The sequence below is a fragment of the Sciurus vulgaris genome (assembly GCF_902686455.1).
Source record: "Sciurus vulgaris genome assembly, chromosome: 1".
In the NCBI taxonomy this organism is placed as follows: domain Eukaryota; kingdom Metazoa; phylum Chordata; class Mammalia; order Rodentia; family Sciuridae; genus Sciurus; species Sciurus vulgaris.
Window position 1 is genome coordinate 81,148,233 of NC_136461.1, and position 26,098 is coordinate 81,174,330.

Sequence of the window (26,098 nt, forward strand, 5' to 3'; positions counted from 1 at the left end):
CTTCCAGCAAACCTTCCCCGGCCTCTGGAGGGACCACCGTTGCTGTAGTCTTGGCTTCCACGATCTGCGTTCGAGCTAAACGGCCGTAGCGGCCACCACTGAAGCTTCCCTTGTGCTCGGTTTTGACCGTACTCATTCCTGGGCGGCCGCCGCCGTTCTAGCTGCGGCCGCGGCCGACATGTTGTGAGGCGGCGGCGCGGGTGTCTGCAGGATGGTTTGGCCAAGGCGGCGGCAACGGCTGCTGGCGGCGGCGGCGGCGGCGGCAGCGGCAGCAGCGGCAGCAGCGGCAGCAGCAGCAGCAGCGGGGACTCGGGTTCTGTAGACCCGAGCCCGGTGGGTGTCTGCCCGGTACCGCGGCGAAGCCAGTTCCTCTGGATCCTGCCTCTGCGCCAGCACTGTTGGGGAAAGCGTGGGCAATAGCACCCACACTTCTGGGGTGGTTCCCCAGCCACTCAAATTTCCGGACCATCCTTCGCTTCCCCTCCCTAAGTCGGACGGTGCTGTCCCTAGAATCCTCAGTCCCCCGACTTTACTCTCTAACTCGCCCTAAATCTCTCAGTCGGGTGTTCCTCGCCCTCTGGAGTCCGCTCCTCCCCCTTTTTCCATTTTCTGCACCCTCTTCTAAGAGCGCCCCTCGGATCACTCAGAGAGCGGCCTTTTGAGAAGTCTCCGTGGAGTTCTGGACTAGAGCCTGGGAGTTTTTAAAAGTCGGGGATAGAAAGGAAGGTACGATGGCTTCTTCTTCTGGCAACGATGATGATCTCACTATCCCAAGAGCTGCTATCAATAAGATGATCAAAGAGACTCTCCCCAATGTCCGGGTGGCCAACGATGCCCGGGAGCTGGTGGTGAACTGCTGCACCGAATTCATTCACCTTATATCTTCTGAAGCCAATGAAATTTGCAACAAATCGGAAAAGAAAACCATCTCACCAGAGCACGTCATACAAGGTAAGTCTTTGTGTGGAATTTTAAAAATGAGCTTCCAGGGGGACAGTCTGCTAGTTGCCTGATGTGTTCGTACCAAAAGCCTTCATTCCTTTTCCTAGTAAGTAGGTGTTAAAGAAAAATACACACAAGCAGGGAGGCAGCTGATGCTTTAAGAAAATACCTATGTAACATTTTGGGGGTACTTTTCATCCAGTAAATACAAGGAAGGAAGGAGTGCACATTTTAAGGTCAACAATTATTCCCCCAAACAGGAGGTATTAATACAACTTACATCCAGGTCTCAAAGCAACTCCTGTCTGCAGTTGAACTTGGATAATGACAACTGAGAAAGGAACCCAGAAGTTCTCCCTTTAGACAGAAGAACTTCAAGCAAGAGTGGAGTTGGAGCATTTTTTCCCCACCTGACCTTCATGATGTAGAGGAAAAGATTCATTTTTTTGAACGCATAAATGTTGACAACTCAATATAAGTATGTTCGGTGCTGTAGAATTTATTGATGTTGAATAAAGGGAGTATATTTTCTGCTTTAATATGCTTTGATGGTGGCACGTTCAACCACAAGTTACCAAAGCACTCCTATTCTGTAAGAAAAAGACTATGTTCTCCTTTTACTTTATTTTTTTTTTTTTTCCTTTTTCTTTTTGGTTTTATGTTGCTGACTTTATTCTTTAGAGGTAGGTTTTAAAGATTTGGATTGAAAGATTATTTAAAGATTTTTTTTTTTTTCTTTTTTAATGGAACATTTCCCTGTCTTTGTTGCCATTCCTATTTGGAGATAGATTGATTGATTTCTCTCTCTCTCTCTCAAACTTTTATTGAAAAGTACTTCTGAAGGTTTTGGCATTTCTTCTCCTATATCTTGGAAAGGATTTAGTCCAAATTAGGGATTTGGGAGACTATTTTGCTGATTTCTGGAAAGGAAGAGACCAGTTACAATGTTTTGGGACACATTTTCTGTGACATTTCATACCCTTAGGAATAAGTTGCATTCAATTTGAGGTGGTAACTTTTTTGGTAACAATATAATTAAAATTCTGACAATTTCTTGATTGCCTTTTTTTTTTTTTTTTTTTTTTTTTTTTGGTGTGTGTGTCTGTGTGTGTGTGTGTGGTGCTGGGGATCGAACCCAGGGCCTTGTGCTTGCAAGGCAAGCACTCTACCAACTGAGCTATATCCCCAGCCCTTGATTGCTTTTTAAGTCAGAAGAAAATCATGTTCAATTTTAATCATATTAATAGGCAGGTAGTTTTTTTTTTTTTTTTTTTAATGATTTAACTTTCCTGTTACTGTCAAGTGGAGAAACACATCTGCTCATATTGACTATATCCACTATTTTCCTGTCAATATTGACAAGAGAATTAAATGATTCACTTTTGATCCTTTATAGGGTTCTGAAGGTAGATTTAAAATATACCCTGCTGGACTGGGCATGTAGCTCAGTGATAGAGCCCTTACCTAGCATGTGCCAATCTTAGTACCTGGGTTCGATACCCAGCAAGAGGCAGGGGAATACACGCAGACTCTGCCGTTTGTTTTGTACATAGCCCCTAGGAAGAAGGATATTTGAATCTTAAAACTAGTAATTTTTCCCCCTACTTGTTCGGTGTGCTGAATAGCAAGTGAAAACCAAGTTGTCAGTTTTTCTTACTGTGTTTTAATTTTTAATTATATGTGTGATTGCTGTCATAAGTCTTTCACAAGATTATCCAACACAAATGGCTATAAATTCCTTTTACAACTCAAAAAACAAAAAAGAACCTTGTATCAACATTCCCTTTTTTAATGAAAATTGCAGAAGATTTCAACAGGATCTGCCTAAACATTTGTTTACACCACAAAAGTGGGGATCTGTTCAAAAATCTAATAACATATTTACAGTCTGTCTTCTTGGGAAGAGTTTATTCTTTTCTAGGTTATATTTAGATTTCTGATTGACATGATGGAATAAAAGTGCAGCTGTAGCAAACCGTATGCTAAATAGTTCAACTTTGGAATATACTAAATTCCGTGTGAGTCAGAAAGTTACAGTGAAAAAGAATTTTCCTGTGTGTAATGAGGACAGTTTCTTAATTTAAAAAAAATCATGTGTTGACCTGTTACAGTCTTTAAAATTTACCAGTTTTTTTCTTGTAACATTGCTTTTTTTTTTTTTTTTTTTTTTAAACTGGGTATTAAACCCAGGGGTACTTTACCACTGAGCTACTTAACTAGTCCTTTTTATTTTTATGTTTTCTTTTAAGACAGATCTTGCTAATAATAATGTTATAATAACAACAATATGCATTTGAAAGTGATATGGTTCTCACATGTTAAAGTTTGTGCCTTTAGTAAGTTTAATTAACTAGACTGCTTCAGACCATTTTACTTGTTCAGTTGTAACCTGGCTTTGCCTTATCTGGGCACATTAAGCACTCTGAGGCATTTCTGTTAAATGCAAATTAAGAGTATTTTATCAACCATTAAATCTGTGAAATACAGTAACTTAATTAAAACCTTTATTTTTTTCTGGTTTGATTATTTTGAATTTAAGAAAGTAGACTTGATATTGAAGATCTTAGATACCTAAAGGAAGTTATAAGGTATTAAAAGTTTTTTTTTTTTTTTTTCATTACTGTGTTTTTGTGCACACTTTTTTTTTTTTTTTTTTTTTTACTTTGGTGCTGGAGATTGAACTTAACAGCCTCTTTACTACTGAACTACATCCCTAGCCCTTTTTATTTTTTGAGGCTGGGTCTCCCTGAACTGCTTAGGGTCTTGCTGAATTGCTGAGGCTGGCCTCAAAACTACACTCCTCCTGCCTTGACCTCCTGAGTTGGTAGGATTACAGATGGGTACATGGGTGCCACCAGGTCCTGCTGAACACGTATTCTTAAATGAGTTCTAACATGTTCTGTTATGGAATGAATTGACAGTGAGAATCAAGGGCTGTAAGGTTCTACACTGGAAATTCTTTGGCTTTAAGCAAATCTGTTAACCATGGTTTCCCTTTTATGTATAAATAGTACTTGTGAGTTATAGCTTTCAAGGTTTTTTTTTTTTTGGTTTTTTTTTTTTTTTTTTGTTTTTTTTTTTTTGTGGTGGTTCTGGGACTTGAACCCAGGGGCACTCTTAACACTGATCTATATCCTCAGTCTTTTTTGTTTTTTGAGATAAGGTCTCGCCAAGTTGCCTAGGCTGGCCTGGAGATTGCAATCCTCCTGCCTCAGTCTCCCTAGTTCATGGGATTATAGACATGCTCCATCATGTTGGCATAATTTTCAAGTGTTAAGAATCAGTTGGGGTTGAGAACCTTACAGGAAATATACTACAATAAATACCAATTCTAAAAATTAGTAGTGATTCTGATTAAAATATAAAGCTGAACAAATATAAAGAAAAAATAAAATGTAAAGCTGAATTTTTTTAACTTTATATGATGCCTTTTTCAAAACCAAAATTAAATAGAATGTCTTAAATAACATTATTTTATTCTACATTTTAAAGCTCTTGCTACTTTTTTTTTTCTGCATTTATGAGAATAGTGTCTGAAAGTAATGAAAGTTTTATAAAGACTCTGAGAATGTGCTTCTTCAGCCATTGAATTGCTTCAAGCTATGTTGAAGGACCTTTTTAAAATTCTAGTCCCTCGTAAATTGGTACTTTTGTAAAATACAATAAAAATAGATCCCTGGAAAATAAAATGAAAAGCATACATACAATTAAAACTTGCTTTTTTATAAACATAAAATTACTTTGTTTCTTTAATGCTTATTTTGAATTTTCTTAACTCAGATTGGATCCAGCACAAGAATCAGCCATTATAAGCACATCTGATGCCGGTCTCTGGACTACACTTTGAGGAGCTTTGCTCTAGAGCCTAAATCATAATTTTTTTTGGAAAGTGGATGTGAAGCAGTTTTGAAATTAGAGGACCTGTGTTATTGCAGAGAAGTTGTATTAATGAAGAATGAGAATGATATATAGTATTCTCTAAATAGTCATTCATATAGATTTTCCCTCCAAAGGGACACATGTAATTTGCACTGTATAATTTATTATATCAAGAGCTTTTCAAGGTAGAATTTTATTTTTTCCTTAAATTTGATAATTTGTGGCAAGTATGCTGGACATGGAACCCAGAGCCTTGTGTGTGCTAAGCAAGCACTCGACCATTTAGCCCAAATCTTTTCTGGTGTCAGGGATTAAATCCAGGGATTCTTAACCATTGACTCACATCCCCCACCCTTTTTAAAAAATATTTTTTATTTAGAGATAGGCTCTTGTTGAGTTACTTAGGGCTTTACTAAGTAGCCGAGGCTGGCTTTGAACTTGCAGTCCTCCTGCCTTAGCTTCTCAAGTTGTGATTACAGAAGTGCACCACTGCCCAAATCTTTTGTTTTTGTTTTGTTTCTGCCACTCAGCAATTATTTATTGAATACTGTTAAGCCCTTGGCATTTAGATACAGGTAGGATAGAGATGGTGAATTAATTATAGTCAATTCCTTCTTTGCCATTCTCTCTCATTTGTTTGCCTAGATTCCCAGGAATTGGGATGTCAAGGAGGATGTTTTTTCTTTTTTCTTTTCTTTTTTAATTTCTAAACATTTTTATTTCAACTCTCTTTTCACCCCTCCCCAGAAAGACATGGGTTGGTATAGCAATCATAAAAAGGAAATATAAACACAAGAGTCAAAATGTCTCCCACACTGACACAAAAAAACTGGAAATTGTACATGGGGTTTCTAACCAGGACCTGTAGCATCTACTAATGTACCTTTACAAGAGCCAGACATCCTATTAATACAGTGTATATATATATATATATATATATATATATATATATATATATATATATATATAAATACAGTATATATAGACACCCCATTTCTGGAACTAATCTACAGGGACATCCCAATACCCACCTCCTCAGTTATCTCAAAAAAAATACCAAAACACACTCAAAGTGCATTTGTTTTGTTTATATCAGAACAGCTTTCCCGCTCCCTATTCCACACTCAAACCCCTCCACATGCCCATATTAAGATTGGCCTATAAGTCTATTTTAACCATTTAGTCATTTTTTATAGTTTATGAAAATAAATTATACAGCAACTATTTTAATAAATTAAGCACAAAAAGGGGAGTAAACCAACATGTGGTGGTTCTCACATGTTGAACATGATTTGGAGGAGGGATGACTAAAGAGGACAGAGTGGTGGCAGGAACGCATTTCACCCTTCTGGTGAAGAATTGTCATCCACCTGAGCCCAGAATAACACCTTCTTTATTGCATTTCTTAAAAACAACCAAAAATGTACAGTAGTGATAGTGCCAAGGGCAGCACCAGTTTGGGCACCCCCGCAACCTGCTCAGAGTAATGCTTGGGTCCTGCCTTTCCCTCAAGGAAGCACCAGGGATAGAGTCATCAGACCAACCTGCCTGCTCCATCTGAGCAGGGTAGGGAACTGAGGATGCAGCTGTGAGTGCACACTGCGTGTGCAATATACGACCACCTGAGTTCTGATGAAGAATACCCTGTTTTCTTCACAATATCTCTAGGAGCCACTGCAGTCACAGTCCAGAGCCTTTTGCCTATGCCATAGCATTCTGGAGGAGGGGTAGGAGAGGAGAAGGGACTAGTTCCAGGTACCTGCTAAAACCCTCTAAAGATGAAATGGAAGTGAAGTCTTGTCATACAGTTGGCATGCAGGACTGGCTTACTGGGAGGTAGATGAAAGTGGGAAGGGAATGGAGAAGGTGCAGAAAGGACAGAAAAGGAGACAGGAAGAAACTAAGTGACACTTATCAGGAGGGCCAAGAAGCAGTGAAAAGGATGATGATATGAAATCTGCATGTAAAGAAAGGTCTTTCTCTGACAGATTAAAGAATCAATGTTTTAAATGCAACTTACTCCTCTGTTTTTTAAAACTATAGTACCTAAGTCTCCAGTGCCTATCTAGTGCAACCCAGTTCAGTCCTTCCAAGGATATGGTTCTTAAGGGTCTCATTGCCAGACTAATGAGTCAAGAAGTCATTTTGACCTGTTTTTTAAATATTTTCTTAGTTGTAGATAGACACAATACCTTTATTTTATTAATTTTTACGTGGTGCTGAGGATTGAACCCAGTGCCTTACACATACTAGGCAATCTGCCACTGAGCCACAACCCCAGCCCTTGACCTAATGTTCTTTTAATGTATTTTAAGTGAAATGCATCATACTCTTCTGTCCCCACAAACACAAAAAAGAGAATACTGATTTATATATTTTATAAGGTACTATATATCACATACTATTTTGAATGAAAAACATGCTTTATCTATTTGAAGTATAGTCATTCACACAAATTCATGTTATAATCTTTTCATAAGTATTTTTACTTTTGTAAAGTAAGCCCATATTAAGGTGATTGTTGCCTGGGAAAGTCTTCACCTTTTTTAGTTTTTTCAGTAGCTGTCTTGTTAATATCTGTCTTTCACGTTGAAAAATGTGCTAAGTATTTTTTTCCCTCCTATATTCCATGAACTTGAGGTATAGTTTTTTTAATTTATTTTTTATTTTTATTTTTGGGGGGTACTAGGGATTGAACTAAGGGGCACTCGACCACTGAGCCACATTCCCAGCCCTATTTTGTATTTTATTTAGAGACAGCGTCTCACTGAGTTACTTAGTGCCTTGCAGTTGCTGAGACTGCCTTTGAACTTGAACTCCTCCTGCCTCAGCCTCAGCTGAGGAATTACAGGTGTGTGCCACTGCACCCAGCTCCTGGGTATAGTTCTAAGATACATGGCAGAGGGTAGCAGTCAGACTTCAGGGAAGCAAGTGATGCATATTTGTTTTACCCCCAAGTTTTTTTGTTTTTGTTTTTGTTTTAATTTCTCTCTTTCTTTTTTTGTACTTTCCCACGGTTAAGATCGTTAGTGAGACCATCAATAATACATAAGTTTCCTTTGTTCAAATTCAGAAAACCCTTTACTACCATCTGCCAGAAAAAGTGGCATAATAAACATACAAATCTATGATGTTTATAGTACAAGTAACACTTCTTAGGTTAGATTAAGGTCAATGTGACTTTTGCAATTAAATTTGATGGCCACTCGTGTCGAACCTTACTGTAGTATTTATACAGTAGCTCTCTGAATAATATTAACTATTAACCTTAGGCTTATTTGGATGTTTTTTGAAAGTAGTATTCTCAAAATGTTTAGTTTGTTTTTGTTTTTGTTTTTGTTCGTGTGGTTGTGGTGTTAGGGATCCAACCCAGGACTTTGCAGATGCTAAGTAGGCACTATATTACTAAGCTATATCCTTCAGCTCCTTAAATGTTTTTGAAGGTGATTTGTGTCCACTGAGCTACATCCTCAGCCCTTCTTATTTCATTGTTTAAAAATTTTGAGACAGGTTCTTACTAAGTTGCTGAGGGCCTAAGTTGCTGAGGCTGGCCTCAAAGTGCAATCCTCCTGTCTGAGCCTCCTGAGTTGCTGGGATTACAGGTATGCTTTACTGTGCCTGGCTGGATTTTCTTAATGTGTAGAAATTCATGCCATCTTGAAGGATTGTCTCTCTATTGTATTGATTTGTTTAATAAATTTAATATTTGAAAATATAAATATACTTGACTTGAATTTGATATGATGATGAATAGCTGTTTAGGTCCTGTATACTTATTAAACTACCTTTTAGATTTTTTTTTTTTTTTTGGGTGCCTGGAGTGCTTAAACACTGAGTGTCATTCCCAGACCTTTATATTTTTTATTTTGAGACAGGCTCTTGCTAAGTTACTTAGGGCGTCACTGAGTTGCTGAGTCTGGCTTTGAACTTGTGATTCTCCTGCCTCAGCCTCCCAAGCTTCTGGGATTACAGGTGTGTACCACTGCACCCGGCTCTCTTTAGATTTAAGAGAAAAAAGAATAGAGGCAAAACATTCCAAGTTGGTTGAATGATTATTATGTACTAGACATTGTGTAAAATGCCTGTATCAATATCAATTACTTGTTGATTCCTACAAACCTAACACTAATAACACTTTAATAGTAACTATGTTTTCTTGTTCTCTCTGTGGGGCCACCTCTGTTCTAAGCTTATAATTATATTCATTTATTCTTCACAGCCTCCTGATCCAATGATTTGTAGGTACTGTTCTTTTTTAGAGGTGAGAAAATAGGGGCACAGAGGTGAAAGGATTTATCTAGTTATATACCAATATGAAGTAGAGTTTTGAAGTCAGTTCCTGGCAATTTGACTTCAGGGCCTACATGCTTACACTGTTCAGCCTCTGGTTGTAGGAAGATGCTTTTCTTTTTGTATAGGTGGAAAAACTGAAACTTAGAAATATTAAACAATGTTTCCAAGGCTATACAAAATACTGTCAACTAGGTTTCAGTTCTACACCTGTTTGATTTCAAAAGGGATAGATTACATCTGTCTGAGAGGATTAGGCAAGCTTGATTTGAAGATGGGGTTTGATCTGTGCCTTGAATGCATTGTTGTCATCATGAATGCTGGAAACCGTGGTTCCTGTAGGAATTCAGCAGAAGTATGCAGAGATTTAATGGCATGATATGTGGGGCTAGATCCTGGAAGACCTTAATTTAGGGTTAAGGAAATCATATTTTCTTGAATATGGTAGGAAACCAGAAACCATTCACTTGGTTTCCTTTGTTAGTGTCCAGCCAGGCCAATTATTGAAATACTTGTCTGTGTTATTCAAAAGAGAAAAAATAAAAGCTTTGGTTTTTATATAGACATTTAAAAAGAAAGTTTGTTAATTCAAGTGAAAATATGCAGGCTGCCTAGTCTTCACTTATTTTTCTACTGTGTCCTAAGCTCTTTGAAACCAAAAATTATGTGATAGTGAATGTGATATAGAGAACTCAGAATAATGCCTTTCTGAGGTTTTATGGGGGTTGGAAGTGGGAGAAAGGGAGGGGGTTCATTAATTATAATTCACATAACAGTAATTTGCATTTTGGGATCAGATTATTTTTTCCACAGAAGCTTGAGGAAAACAGTTTAACATTTGAAATAAAGTTGCACATCATGTCTTTAAAACCAGTTTATATAGGAAAGTAGATTTTTAAGGGTGCATTTGTTATTTCCCCTGAAGAGCAAATCCCTGAAGTTAGAATCGAATATCTTTACCAAGGACATTCTGGTTCATAACTGTTGAAAGACTACGAAAACTGATGAAATAAATTGATTTATTCTGTTTTTTTAACCACCTAAATTTTGTTATTGCCCAAAATACACCTTTAAGGTATGAATCAACATATAGAAATCTATAAATGTAATTTTTAATACTATGAACCAAAAGGAAATTTTATGGCAGAAACACACACACACACACACACACACACAAACTTTATGTTCTATAGGTGGGGAAAATGCTATATTTTAATCACATTCATATTTTCATTTCTCTAGCACTAGAAAGTTTGGGATTTGGCTCTTATATCAGTGAAGTAAAAGAAGTCCTACAAGAATGCAAGACAGTAGCATTAAAAAGAAGAAAGGCCAGTTCTCGTTTGGAAAACCTTGGCATTCCGGAAGAAGAGTTATTAAGACAGCAACAGGAATTATTTGCAAAAGTAAGTGATACATTTTAAATTATTTTCATCCGAATCCTATCCTGTTTGTTGACAGAAATCATACTGGTTTCTGAAATCACTTCTTAAATCAACATATGTGCCTAGAGAATTCTCTTTCTCTGGCTAATCACTTGATTATAGAATCTGATATTTAGACCTGGCCAGTTTGACTCAGGTTTATGTAAAAGTCAATGTTTGTAGCAACCTAAACAAACAAAAAAAAAGTGGAGAGAGCCACTCCAAATAACTATTGAGATTTTACTTTGATGTATTTTCAGACAGAATGATCATTTAAAAGCCTGAAGAGTATTCCTAAATATTCTTAAGATTTAAATTGATGGGTTAATGAGAAAATACTGTATCAGATTTTATGATGAGACACAAAGAAGGAAAACCCGATTGACTTCTACTTTGTAGTTAAATTGGGTCTTTAATATACCTTTAAAAATTCTAATCTTAACATTTTTTAAAGAAGTAATAAATAGAGCAGAGAAAGGGAGAAAAGTTTTCTTTCTTGCTTTTTATAGTACTAATTCCTATTCTATGAAGTATTAGCACTAATACCCCTCTGTTTTTTAAAAGGAGGGAAGGAGGTGGCAAGGCTAGTTTTTTGTTGCTGTTGTTACTTTTTTTTGTTTAGTAAATTCTAGCCTTTCATTTGAAATTGGAAGTCTGTTTGGAGTTGAATAGAAATGAGATTTTTTACCAGGTACTGTAATAGCCATTAGAACTGAGAAGTATAATTTTAGGTAAACACTTCCAAATAGTATCATAATTGAAATTGATTTTTCTGCAGTTAAAATAGTTTGGTTTACATCAAAAAGCATTTGAGTCTTACTTATATTATTGGTCATTAGACATGAGGTACCATTTAAACAAATTAAGAATGTAATAGCTTATCAACATTTATGAGTTCTGCCTATGTGTTGATCACATTGTCAAGTAATTTACAGGCATTATCTCTAATTGAAGAACTGATGAGTTAAGTACAAAAGAGGAAAAACCTTTGAGGCATTTATAATACATATGAATATGAGGTACCAAAGAAAGAATAATGATCTTTTTTTGGGTGGGGAGAGATACCAGGGATTAAAACCAGGGGTGCTCAACCACTGAGCCACATCCCCAGCCCTTTTTATTTTTTATTTTGAGATAAGTCTCACTAAGTTGCTTAGGGCCTGGCTAAATTACTGAGGCTGACTTTGAACTTGTGATTCTCCTGTACCACTGGGATTACAGGTATGGGCCACAGTGCCCAGCCAAGGAGTGAAGGTTTTTTAAAACATTAACAGCCATTATTTATTGATTCTCAACTCTTGCAGATCACCAGGGGGCACTGAATTAAATATATGATGAAAGAAAGAAGATGCTTTGCTAGATACTTTACATACCTTGCAAAATTTTTATAAAATAATGTAAATTTTATTATGTTCATTTTCATCTTAGGAACAGAGGTGAAGAAACTTGCATGAACTAATTAAGTCATTTGTTCTACAGATATTTACTTAAGTCCTTCCTATTGCTCAGGCATTATGCTTAGGTGCTAGTCTTTTTAAGAGTCAACAAGAGGCATGGGTTAGTCATTATAGAGCTCAGCCCACTGAGAAAGATTGACTTAAATAACACAGCTAAGTGCAGACAGGAAGTGTTGAAGTGTGTAGTTAAACTCATGTCATAGCTGGGTGTGGTGGTGCACACCTGTAATCCTCGTGGCTCAGGAGGCTGAGGCAGGAGGATCACAAGTTCAAAGCCAGCCTCAGCAACTTAGCGAGGCCCTAAGCAACTCATCAAGACCTTTCTCTGAATAAAACACAGAAAAGGGCTGGGGGTGTAGCTCAGTGGTTAAGTGCCCCTGAGTTCAATTCTCGGTACCAAAAAATATAATAAAATAAAATAAACTCATGTCATTTTATGGCAAAAGCTATGATCTTTCTACAATTCCATGCTAATGCCCATTTTCTTTTTCTTTTTTGTATCAGGGATTAAACCCAAGGCATTTAACTACTGAATCATCCCCAGCACTTTTTTATATTTTATTTTGAGATAGGATCTCCCTAAGTTACTTAGGGCCACACTAAGTTGCTGAGGCTGGCTTTGAATTTGGAATCCCTCTGCCTTAATCTCCTGAATCACTGGGATTACAGGAGTGCACCATCGCACCTGGCCCGTTTTCTTTATTCTTTCTTTAATTTTCTTTCCTTTTTTTTCTTTTGTTTTTTGTTTTTAAATTGGTGATTGGTACCCAGAGGGGTACCTTAGCAGTGAGCTGACTACATTCGCAGTCCTTTTTAATTTCTATTTTGAGACAGAGTCTCACTAATTTGCTGATGCTAGCCTGGAACTTGCATTCCTCTGCCTCAGCTTCCCTTGTTGCTAAGTTTGTAGGTGTGCACCGCCAAGTATGGCTCGCCACCATTTTTGACTTAAATTTATTATAGAAATTTAAATAGAATTTGTTTTATCCTTGCCAGGGCAGAAAGGTAAATGAAAGAATTAATTGCCTGCCACATCCATCTTTACTTCTCTAGCCTGATAATCTGCTTTTTTGTTGCGGGGGCGGCGCAGGTGTGGATACCAGGGATTAAATTCAGGGACATAGGGCCACTGAGCCATATCCAGAGCCCTGCTTTTTAATTTTATTTAGAGACAGAATTTCACTGAGTTGCCTAGCATCTCACTTTTGCTGAGCAGATTTTGAACTCAAGATCCTTCTGTCTCAGCCTCCAGAGCTGCTGGGATTATAGGCTTGCACCACCGCCCGGGGCAGATAATCTGCTTTTTAATTCCTCTTTCTTACCTCCTTTCTTTCTTACCCTGGCCCTCAGGTGGAGATTCCTAGTATTTACTCTTATGAGGAAGATCAGCAAAGAGGTAGAATTGTAGCAGTTACCTACTACTACTTCCCTGGAGCACAAAGTACTTAAGTCAATAGGAAAGGAACTAAATAAATGTATCTTTTTAAAATCACTTTCACTTCTAGACTTTATTTCAAATACTAGCACAGTGACAACCTCATTTTAAGCTGCTGCAAATATTTGGAAGGGGAGAACTTTAATATATCAAAGTTAAAATTAAGTATAAATAATTTTATCATGCATAAATAAGAATGTTAACAAAATTTCCAGAAGCCAGTGAATTAGAAAAGTGTATCTTTTTTTTTACACCCCCATTTTAGAAGATATATATTTGGAGGAGGGGAGGCAAGGGAACTACTGAGGAATGATACTGGCAAAATTGTATTGTGTGTATGTACAAATATGTAACAACAAATCCCACCATTATGTATAACTATATGCACCAGTAAAAAAAAATATGAGGGGAAAAAAAATAAATACTTGGAAAGGGTTGGGTAGGAGGCAAAAGAGAAAAAAAAATATAGTAAATACTATTGAAAATTAGATATTGTCAAAATGCATACAAAAAAATTATATTAGTCAACCACAATTTTTAATGGCATGAGAACACTTTTATGTTCACAGAGAAAAGCATAAGAGCCCATAAGGAGCCATGGTACCTAAAGGTCAGTGAAATTTGAAATGCAAATAGCACATACTTTTGCAGATCATTGAATAAACTATAAAATGAAGCACCTTTGCAATAAAGCTTTTGCAGAGACAAATTCTTTGAATTTTTATTGTCACAAAATTATGCAGAGTAGGTATTCTCAAATTGATTAAATCAATCCCCCACACACAGTTTTCTTGTGAACATTTAAATGTTTTTAGTAAAGAACTCAGTCTTTTGAACTCTTTGGGTATTCCTGCCATAAAAATAATTATTTCTATTGGCAGGATTGGGAGGGTGGTGTTTTTGTTTGGGGGATTGAACCTGGGGATGCTTTACCATTGAGTTCATCCCAACTCCTTTTTTATTTTTTATTTTGAGCCTCACTAGGTTGCTAAAGCTTGCCTTGAACCTGGATTCTCCTGCCTTAGCCTCCCCAGTTGCTGGCAGTAAGGGCCACTGCTAGGCTAACAATAAATATGCCTATGTATTAGAACTGTTTGCTTATTTCTTTATAAAAATAGGTGGAAATAGTTATTAGAATAACTGGTTTCTAATTTTTGAAGCAAAAGGAAGCTTACTGTAAAAATTGTCTTAACTACTAATACCTTTAGTCTTTTTCCCTAATCACTTCTTCCTCTGCTTTTAACTACATACAAGTCCCTCTTTCATCGATTGCTATAGTGATCTATGGTGTATTCCACTTTTTCTTTTTCATGCATTTTGATTTCTGCCCTACCACAGAGATATCACCAAATTGAGTGACTTTTTTTTTCCCCCTTCAGTTCACTTTTTTTGGTTTTTTGTTTTGTTTTGGGGGTACTAGAGTGGAACACAGGGGTACTCTACCACTAAGCCACATCACTAGCCCTATTATTTAAATTTTTGAGATAGGGTCTTATTAAGTTGCTCAGGATAGCCTTGAACTTGAGATTTTGCTGCCTTGGCCTGCAGGTGGCTGAAATCACCAATGTGCACCACCATGCACCTGGCAAGTTTTATTTGTCTGTTTGTTTTTAATAGCAAATAACATTTTATATAGACCTCTTCATTTATTAACCTTTGATACTGTGATTGCTTAGATAGCATTCTCCAAGATAATAATATTTCTTTTCTTCTTCTACTTCATTACTACTACCTTCACCCAAACCACCTGATTCTTCCCCTTGAGTCAACAAAATGTTTTTTTTTAATATTTTTGTTTAGTTGTTGATGGACCTTCATTTTACTTATTTTTATGTAGTGCTGAGGATTGAACCTAGTGCCTCACACATGCTAGGCAAGTGCTCTACCACTGAGCTACAACCCCAGCCCCATCAACAAATTTAAAAAAAAAAATTTTTTTTCCATACATGTTTATAGGGTAATAATGTCTGTCTCATTCTACTGTCCTTCCCGTTCCCACTGCCCCTCCCCTCACACTCCCCTCTGTATAATCCGAAGTTCCTTCATTTTTCCCTACCTAACCCCCCACTATGAATCAGTATCTGCTATCAGAGAAAACATTTAGCCTTTGGTTTTTTTGGGATTGACTTATTTGACTCAGCATGATATTCTCTAGTTCTGTTCATTTATCTGTAAATGCCATAATTTCATTCTTCTTTAAGGCTGAGTAATATTCCATTGTGTATATGTACCACATTTTCTTTATCCATTCATCTGTTGAAGGGCATCTAGTTTGGTTCCATAGTTTAGCTATTGTGATGTGAACTCCTGTATGCATTGATGCATCACTGTAGTATGCTGATTTTAAGTCCTTTGGGTATAAACCGAGGAATGGGATAGCTGGGTGAAAGGTGGTTCCATTCCAAGTTTTCTGAGGAATCACCATACTGCTTTCCATAATGGTTACACTAGTTTGCATTCCCTCCAGCAATGTATGAGTGTAACTTTTTCCCCACATCCTCGCCAACAATTATTGTTGTTTGTATTCTTGATAATTGCCATTCTGACTGGAGTGAGATGAAATCTTAGAGTAGTTTTGATCTGCATTTCTCTAATTGCAAAAGATGAACATCTTTTCATATGTTTGTTGATCAGTTGTATTTCTTCTGTGAAGTGTCCCTTCAAGTTCCTTAGCCCATTTATTGATTGAGTTATTTGGGGTTTTTTTGGTGTTTTTTGAGTTCTTTATATATCCTGGAGATTAGTGTTCTATCTGGGGTGTATTTAGTAAAGATTTTTTCCCATTCCGTAGGTCAAGTCAAAAAATTTTAAATCAAAATTCAATTGACATGTGTGTCCCCACTGTGTATGAGACATTATATATGGTGCCTCAGATTACACAGATGAAGAATATATTGTTCTTGTTTGAAACTTAGTGTCTTGTAGATGAGGTGAAATAGATACACTAAACATTATAATACTGTTTTGATTAGGAAGATAACTGTATTATAGGGCTAACTAACTCATGAGAAAGAGAGCTCATGTTAAAGATATCATATCAGATTTTGGGGGTATAAAAGTGTGTCAGCCACTAAGCAGTCATCTTAGTCTAAAAATTCACCTTTCTGTGCTCTGCTTTATTATTTATTATACATGTCACATTTGTCCAACCCCACTGTCCTTTTCCCTCATCTATAGAGGATCCTTAGGTGATGACTGAAACCACAGATAGTACCAAACCCTCCATATAAAAACTTTGACAACCACAGCTGTTGATCTGATAACCAAGACAGCTATTAAGTGACTAATAGGTGGGTAGCATATACAGCATGGATATGCAGAGGGATGATTCACATCCTAGGTTTGGTAAAGCTGGACGGTGTGAGATTTCACTATGTGCATAGTGACACACAATTTCAAATTTATGAATTGTTTATTTCTAGAGTTTTCCATTTAATTTATTGGTTGACTGTAGGTAACTAAAACCATGGAAAGTGAAATCACAGATGGGGGAATTTCTGTACTCTGCAAACCACATCTGCTTTCCATCCTGACTCCTCATTAAACTCTGCTGCCACTAGGAGGGTCTCTTGAGGGATATTTTAAGGCTAGAGAAAGTAAAAGGAGCAGGTCGCTTTTCTTTTCTCTTGACTACCATTTTCTTTGAGCAATCCAGGAACCATTCTTCACCCTAGCTGCGTCAGTTTTTCTTATTGGAGGAACTGAATCCAGTTTGCATTTTCTCTGATACTTATAGAGAAGCAGCCTGAACCTGCATCCTCCTCCTCATGGGTGTGGATTTTAACCCTCAGCTCCTCCTCCAACTTCAGATATGTTAGTATGAACTAATTTATGCCTCTTCTTCAGAGGTCTGAGTTTCAGTTCCATGTGGTTGTTCCTCTAAACTTAGAGTTTTAAAATTTCTAGCTTCTTCCCATCCCCACCCCCTAGTTTTAGGGTTGTTAGCTGCTCCTTGTATTTGCCACCTCCTTATTATGTTAGTGTTCTCTTCTTGCCTTGTCAATTGCCTGTTACCAACTTATACTTAATTAACAAACCTTTATATTAAATTTTTTCTGTTCCCATAGTGTGACTTCTGTCTCCTGATTATACATTGACTGATACTGGAAGGAGAAAATAGTATTTCAGTGTGACTTGAAGGAAAGGTCTAATTTCATAGGTAAAAATCAGGACGTTTCAAATAGAATGAATACCAGCAAGAGTAAAGGTAACAAAGATAAAGTATGGTATAAGTTTGGGAAACGTTTTAGGTTCTAGGTTTTTTTTGTTTTGTTTTTGTTTTTGTTTTTCTTTAAGCATAAGGGTAGAGAATTGTGATAGAAACTTGGAAAGAAATATCAGATAGCTAGTGCATTCATCTATAATACTTTTTTCCCCTAAGACTTAAAGACATTGTACCTAGAGAACTTTTAAGCCACAAAAATAATTTTTATATTAAAATGTTTATATCTAAATTGTAATCAGAGGAGGGATAGAAAAATTAAATAAAATGAAAGAGAGAAATAAAGGGAAAGGAGCCAAAGAGAATATTGTGATTTTTCTGCAAACATTTTCAACTTCTTCATTGAACCTAAAGTTCACAGAGTTCTTGTTTTCCAGATGTACCACAATTACATAGTAGTTAGAAAATATCCAAATTTAACAGTGACTGAATCTGTTAATTGGATTAATTTACCTTTAACCAACGTGTATATATTGAGGGTTAGAAATTTATTTACTTTTATGTGTTTGATTTTTAGGCAAGACAGCAACAAGCAGAATTGGCCCAACAGGAATGGCTTCAAATGCAGCAAGCTGCTCAACAAGCCCAACTTGCTGCTGCCTCAGCCAGTGCATCTAATCAGGCAGGATCTTCTCAAGATGAAGAAGATGATGATGATATCTGAAATTCACCAGCTGAGTTTGTGTTTCCTCTATAAATGTTTTTTCTTGCACAACAAAACAGTAATTACAGCTTATCTGTAATTTTGTATACATCTTGGTGGACTTGCCAATTGGTATTCTAGGGATGTCTGCTGTTAAGTTTCATCTATTGTGTGCTATACATGTAAAAATTATATCTTTGAACTATTGAAAATTTAAGGTTCAGAATATCAATTTTGAATTTTTAATGGCGTTTATGAAATTTTAGATAGCAGTGAGCCCTTTATTTGATCAATAAACAGTGTTACAGAAAACTTCAAGTTTATAAAAATACAGTGGAATTTATACAGAAGTTCTTAATCTGCATTTGCATTTCCTCTGCCCTTTTAACCAAATTACAATTGGGAATTTTAAATTGAGGTGGGATGCAGTGTGATGCAGAATAAATTGAATCAGCTTGATGAAAAAAAGAGTTCAGTTATGTAGTATCTGAATTTTTTGTCTTTTAAAATGAGTATATACACAGGCAATAAACATGCTCAGATAAATATACTTATTTAGAGAAACTTCATAAAAAGACATTTAAAAACTAGGAAGGCGTGTGTTCAGTAGTCGTTGTATGAATTTGATGAGTTATGTTTTTTATTTTTTGTTTTGTGTAGAGGTAAAAACTAGTTTTATTATAGCATAATTTATCTTGAGCTACACTATTACATTTCAAAGACTGCCCAATTTTGAAGACTGTCATGATTCTTACTATTTCACTCCAGTTATAATACTTGTTATAGTATTACTTGCTTAGTCCATCCATGTTTATATTGTTCAAGTATATAGGTGGGACTTGTGAAACAATTGCTTCCGTTGGTTTAACTGAGATTCATGAATCTTCAGACCTTTGCTAGGGAAAATAAATGAAAGCTAATGGGCATGCTTGCTATGAAAGAGGGCTTTTTAAAAAATTTAACTTGTAGTTGTAGTTTACTTACTGTTTGTTTTTAGCATTACATTTACATTTTCTTGACTAGATGGCCTAGAGAATCCCATCACTACCTTTTGAAATGACATCATTGTCTCCATCAAAATTGAATGATAGATTTAAAAAAAAAAGTTTGATTTTGTTTGAGAGAGTGTCATATCTGATCGCCCTATACAAAACGAATAGTTTCAATCTGCTCATTAAAGGGGAGAAACTTTAATTTGGTTCCAATAAATAATACGGTAGTGATTATTATAGGAAACCAGCATATTGAAGAAAAATGACACATTGTATTTTGGAAACAGAAAGGAAAAGCTATTTAAAATAATATGAAGTAATTAAATTCCTATGTCAGTTGCCAAATCATTTAAATTTCTATATTCCTGTAGCCCAAAAATAGATTCTAGCTGCCAGGATTCCAATTTTAATTGGAGAGCTAAATAAGTAAAATTTATAAGTATTAGATTTCTTAATCATATTTTGCATTTTTAGAAAAAGGGAAATATATACTTATCAAAAACACTTCCCCCATGTAAGGAAAAGGTTAATAATTTTGCTGAATGTTTTAAGTTGAGCTTACTTGGAGTTACTTCCTGGATGTCATATCCTTGAAGTATGTTTGAATGAGATGGAATCGTTTTTTTAAAAATTTGAGTACCAAAGGTAGTCTAGTCTAGAGAAATAATAAGTTAATAAGTGTTGGCTTTTCCAATTTGTACTGTAACATCCTTATACCTTTTTTTTTTTTTTTTTTTTTTTTTTTGGGAGTGTATCTATTTCTCAAGTAAACAACTTAGATATTTTTCCATACCTTTTTCTTTCTGATGCAGAGTTCAGGTTAATTAATATTTTACTGCATCTGATAATGTATTATATGTTTGAAGCCTAGTGACTTTTCATTTTGACATTCTTGTGATTTCATATGCTGTATTCTTCAAGCAATAAAATTCTGATGTGTTTTATAAATTGTTTTTATATTTAATGATCTATAGGGAGATATCTATCACTATTTTTACTAGTTTCAGGAATGTTAGACCCAAAAGACATTTTGGTCATTTGGTATATTTCTCGTTTGTTTACTGTTATTTCAGAAAATGTGATTTTACTTGTGTTTTTGTAATTTACAACAAGGCATAACAAAACTAATTAAGCAGTATTTTATTTTTAGCATTTTAAAAGTCACTGTTATATGTTGCCAGTCATTAAAACTTTTTAGTCTTCTGGAGACAAAAACAAAATCTTAAGAGTTTTTGAGAAATAAAGTTGTCGTTTAGTAAAAGATTTTTTTCCATCCCCTTGAATATATATCTTTTTCAGCAGATTATAAGATTGATAAGCATTGAAAAGGCACCAGTTTTAAAAATTGCATCTACCTATATACATACTGAAGAGTGCTGAAATAAGGGTTTGTACAAATTAAATACATTTAGCATCATCCCTCAGATCAAGTAGACACAGAGCATTATGAACAACCCAAAAGCACCCCTTGCCCTTATCTCAACACTATCTTCTTCTTCCTTAGAAGTAACTACTATCCTGACTTTTAAAATCATAGATCAGTTTTGCCTGTTCTTTTATTTTATGTAAATGTGATAATACTTATTTCATTTATCATTATTTTTATGAGTATTATCTCTGTAGCAGATTACCAAACTTAATAATTTGAAACGCAAATTTATTCTTACAGTCCTAGAGATCAGAAGTCCTAAATCAGGACTTTATCAGGACTTTCACTAGGTCAAAATCAAGGTATTCACAGGGTTGGTTCCTTCAGATTGTGAGAGGAGAATCCTTTTTGATGCTTTTTTCATGTTCTAATGCCAGCCAATCCTGGGCTTATGGCCCCTTCCTGCCTGTGCCTGCTGCTGTCCCTACATAATCTTCTCATATATAGTCAGATCTTTCTCCTCTTTTACATTTATGACTTTTTTTAAACCTTACTTCAGTCTTGAAGGGAATTTATGGCTCCTCCAGATATTCCAGGATAATCCTCCCATCTCAAAATTCTTAATTTGATCACATGTGCAAAGTCTCTTTTTCCATTTGAAATGACAGTCACAGATTCTAGAGATTAGGATATAACATCTTTGTAGTCCATTATTCAACCTACCAAAGTGACATTGACTCATATTGTTGCATATATTTGTAGTTCTTTCATTCTGCTGTATATAGTGTTCCATTTATCCATTTTTTATTACATCCAAAATTTACTATCCATTCTATCTTTGATGGGCATTTGAGGATTTTCCAGTTCTGGGCTATTATGAATAGTGCTTATGAAGAACATTCTTATACATTCTTTTACTTATGTGAGTGTATATATACCTAGGAGTGGAATTTCTGGGTCACAGGATGTGCATATTTTTTAACTGTAGTATGTGCTGTTAAATGGTTTTCCTCATTGTTTGTAAGAATGCACCATTTTAATGTGTAGCTAAATAATGAATAACCCTAATGGTCTAGGGGCCTGATAATGTTAGTGAATTTCTCAAAATACCTAAATTATATCAAATGAGTTATACTACTACAGCAGGTCTACTGCTAAATAAAAAACAGAAGTATTTGTTCTTATTACTGACAGTAGTAGTATGCACTCATTGGGTTATTGCTCCTCAAAAGTAATACAAGTTTTATTATTTAGTTATTCTAAATAATACGTTGAGTTATAAATTGTGTGTTTATTTGTAGAAAATCACGTGATTTAATTTTTCAGTTGTTTTAAAATTGTGGTTGTAACTTTATTTAAATAAGTACACAGATATTTCCTCACATAGGTCTCTAAAATTATATCTGTCCAGCTCACAGATGCCCATGTGACCACTGGAAAAAATTATTCAGTCCAGTTAACATGCATGGGCACTGCCTTCTTCTGTCTTCTACTTGGATTTTTCATTTCTTCCTTCTGACCCTGGCCCCTTAGCCACAAGTCCTGTTCCACCCCATCTCTTTTTCTTCTTGCCCAGGGTCATAAGTATCATGGTTAAGATTGCCTAAGGTAAAGAGAATGACAACAGTGTGTAAGCAGCCTCTTACCTAAAGTGTCACCACTGGCCTTTATCCTGGTTCCTCAAAATAAATGAAAAGAGAAAGTAGGGAATAAAAGGAGAAAAATGTTAACTTATCAGTTCCTACTATAAATCAAGAAACTTAGTAAAGCCTTAGAATAGGATATCTCCTCCTCAGTATTAGCATTTGGGTTCATTGATTTTTGTGGGAGAGTATCTTGTACGTTGTAGGTTCTTTAGCAGCATCCTTGGCTTAGACCCACTACTTGCCAGTAGCACCCCTTCCAACCCCACCCATAATTGTGATAACCCAAAAATATATCCAGACATTGCTAAATGTCTTTGGGACTAGGGAAGAGGGCTAAAATTATCCCCTGTTGAAAATTACTGCCTTCGAATATTGAGGGTTTCTTTTAGGTTAGGGTACTAGGAGAAAGACTGTGAAACTGAACCCTTGTTAGAAGCAACATGATGTCACTGGAAAAATAAGAAACAGATGATTTGAAAAGATTACGTCCAGGATTTAAAAAGTTTTCAGAAAACTCAAAAGTCATATAGGAGGCTCTTAACTTCACATCTGCTGATCTCTTCAGCCCCTTAGAGTCCAGGCCACTCATATATCTATCTACCAGCTTTCTGCTTTCTCACCTTGCTGTTAGCCACAGCCATTTTGACACTATTGGATATACTATCTCATTACTATGTACATCTTTATTTTTTGTGGGACTAGGGATTGAATCCAGGGATACTCTACACTGAGCTACATCCCTAATTCTTATTTTTTTAATTTTTAAATTGTTTTTGAGACAGGGTCTTACTAAGTTGCCCAGGCTGACCTTGAACTTGCAATCCTCCTGCCTTAGTGTCCCACTTAGCTGTGATTATAGATGTGCAGCACTACATCTGGCAGAATTTCCTTTTTTTAAAAGATTGAATAATATTCCATTGTATGTATCACATTTTGTTTATTCATTCATCTGTTGATAGACAATTAGGTTACTTCTACCTCTCGGGTATTATAAGTAAAGATAGGTGCTGTGAATATTGGTATTCAGGTAACTGTTCAGTTTCCTAACACATTATTTTTGAGTGGTACAGATCTATATGTTGAGAACTAAAACAGGGAAACAGCAAAGTAGGAATGCAAGTATAAAAGAGCATTCATAATATATAATAAACATGACATGAACATAGGGCACCAGCTCTTTTTATTCTAGATCTTTACCTATGTCATTTTGTTCACTTCTGTGAAGTAGGTATTGGTAGTCCAGAGTGGCAGACTGGTCACACAGGTATACCATTAATAATAGACATACAATACACAGTGTTTTATTTTATTTATAAAGCTCCATATCTGAGAATGTAGAGAATCATGCTGTTTCCTTTTAATTTCATATTATACATTTCTTGCCTTTATTGCATATGAATAGTACTTGTCTCTAAATAGATGTAGAGGTAAAAAAAGGAGATTGGCAGGAATAAGTTTTTCATGTGGTTGAAGGTTTTTTTTAATGAGTTGGTAAAAGAGGGAGCAAGATAACATTGCAAAGGATAGCAGAAACCATACCTTTTTTGTTTTTGTTTTGGTTTTGTTTTGGTACTGGGGATTGAATCCAGGAGTGCTTTACCACTGAGTTACATCCCCAATCTTTTTTATTTTGCAACAGAGTCTCCTTAGTTGCCAAAACTGACCTTTTACTTGCAATCCTCCTGCCTCAGCTTCCTGAGTTGCTGGGATTACAGGCGTGTACCACCATGCCCAGCACTATGCTTGTTTTTAAGGAATCTAAAAATCCTCCAACTTCTGAAGGAAAATACAGCAGGCTCAAAATTGCTTGGTCATGCTAGTACCTCCTTAGTTCACTTTTTTTATTGTGCTTCTAAAGATGCCATTGACTTCATGTTTGTGTCACTAATAAATTTCTAGAATCTGTGTAGTAGAGTGTTGCAATATTGTTAAAATATGAAGGGACACCATTGGCATTTATTTCAGAAACATTCTATTACTGTCTATTACAAAAGACCTTTTAAATTAGATTTCACATATATATTTGCATCACACATGTAATTGGTAACCTTAACAAAATAATTATTTTATTATAAACATAATGTTTATAAATGAGGATTCAAAGAAATTAAGCAATATAACATCTAGCAAGTAAAAATTTGAACCTCAGTGTAAGTAGTTTGAAGGAATATTTTTGTTTCACTAGATCATTTCCCCCCAGCAGTACTCTGGGAACACTGGAATGAATCTTCATACCTTTGTTTGAAAGTTATTTAAACATAATCCTGCCTGAGCATAGTAAAATTGTGTACTGTTGCAAGATAATTGTGCAGCTCACTCTTAAAGAAGCAGAGGTAACATCTGGTAATAGTTTTAGCTTTCTTTTTCTGCCCACTATTATCTAATTGATTCACATAGTGTTATTCAGAATGTCAAATATTGTTATAGAGAAGCTGTTTCATAAAGTTGATTTATTGTAAAGATTTTCTTCTTTAACTTTTTGGTGAGAATAATCAGTAAAGAAAGCTTATAGAAAGATGTAACCTTGAGTTAGGTTTTTAGTAGTGGTTGTTTTTTTTTTGTTTGTTTGTTATGTTGGTTTTGGTGGTACCAGGGATTGAACCCATGGGTTCTCTACCAGTTACATCCCCAGCCCTTTTTCTTTTTCTTTTTTATTTTGGGACAGATTCTCACTAAATTGCCCAGGCTGTCCTCAAACTTATAATCCTCCTGTCTGAGCCTCCAGAGTTGCTGGGATCACACATATGCACCATTGTACTTAGCAAGAGTTTCATCTTATTCAAATGTTACCGAATTTTGGAATCTTGGAACAAGTTCTCTTTTAAAAACCAAGGCCAAATCATATTTTTTAATTGCAAGGACCCCATTTTCCCAGAACAAACTTACTATTATATAAGTAAAAACTATGATTTAGTAGCTATGACTCATTATTTGGGATTTTGAAATTAAGGATTATGTTCTCAGTGGTATGACTTCTACCTTTACTATAGGAATTATTTTACAGTATTGTAGTCATGCTGCTTTGGAGGTTGGGTGACTACAAATCCTTGCTTTATAGCCTTGTTGGTTTTCATCTGAATGTTGCAGTAACCTGCTAACCGGCCATGCTGCTAATCCTTCCTTATTTCAGTTTATCCTTCACATTACCCTCAGAGTTACTTTTCAGAAATACAAATGTGAATATTAGATTCCTTTGTTCCTTGGTGATGATAGTATAAGGTACAAACTCTTTTTTAAAAATTTTTTTTAGTTGTCAAAGGACTTTATTTATTTACTTACATGTGGTACTGAAAATCAAACCCAGTGCCTCACACATGCTAGGCAAGTGCTCTACCGCAGCCCATGGTACCAACTTTTAACACATTATGTCAGGTATCTCCCAACACAATTAAACTTGCTTTTCTATGCTCTCCCAATTACACTGATATTTGGGCTAAATAATGCTCTTTTACTTGCTTTGCACAGATTTCATCCCCACTTTGAAATGACCTTTTCCCTTCTACACCTGGCAAACTCCCCACCATACTTCAAGATTCAGCTTATATTTTAGTTTCTATATGAAGTTTCCCCTGGTACATACAGGTTGAGCATCCCTAACCTGAAAACCCAAAATTCTCCAAAATCCAAAACTTTTTGAGCACCAACATGACATCATAAGTGGAAAATTCCATACCTGACTTCGTGCGATAGGTCAGTAAAAATGTAGATGTGCTAAAAATATTGTATAAAGTTACCTATGGATTATATGTACAAGGTATATATGAAACAAATAAATTTCATGTTTGAATTTGGGTCCCAA

General features: G+C 35.7%; 1 protein-coding gene across 1 annotated transcript; it reads left to right on the forward strand.

The window, feature by feature from the left end:
- DR1 (down-regulator of transcription 1) lies at window positions 1–26,098 on the forward strand. Its single transcript, XM_079152100.1, has 3 exons — window positions 1–951; window positions 10,354–10,517; window positions 18,167–26,098. The coding sequence occupies exons 1-3, from the start codon at window positions 732–734 to the stop codon at window positions 18,311–18,313; spliced, it is 531 nt and encodes a 176-aa protein (XP_079008226.1). The 5' UTR covers window positions 1–731; the 3' UTR covers window positions 18,314–26,098.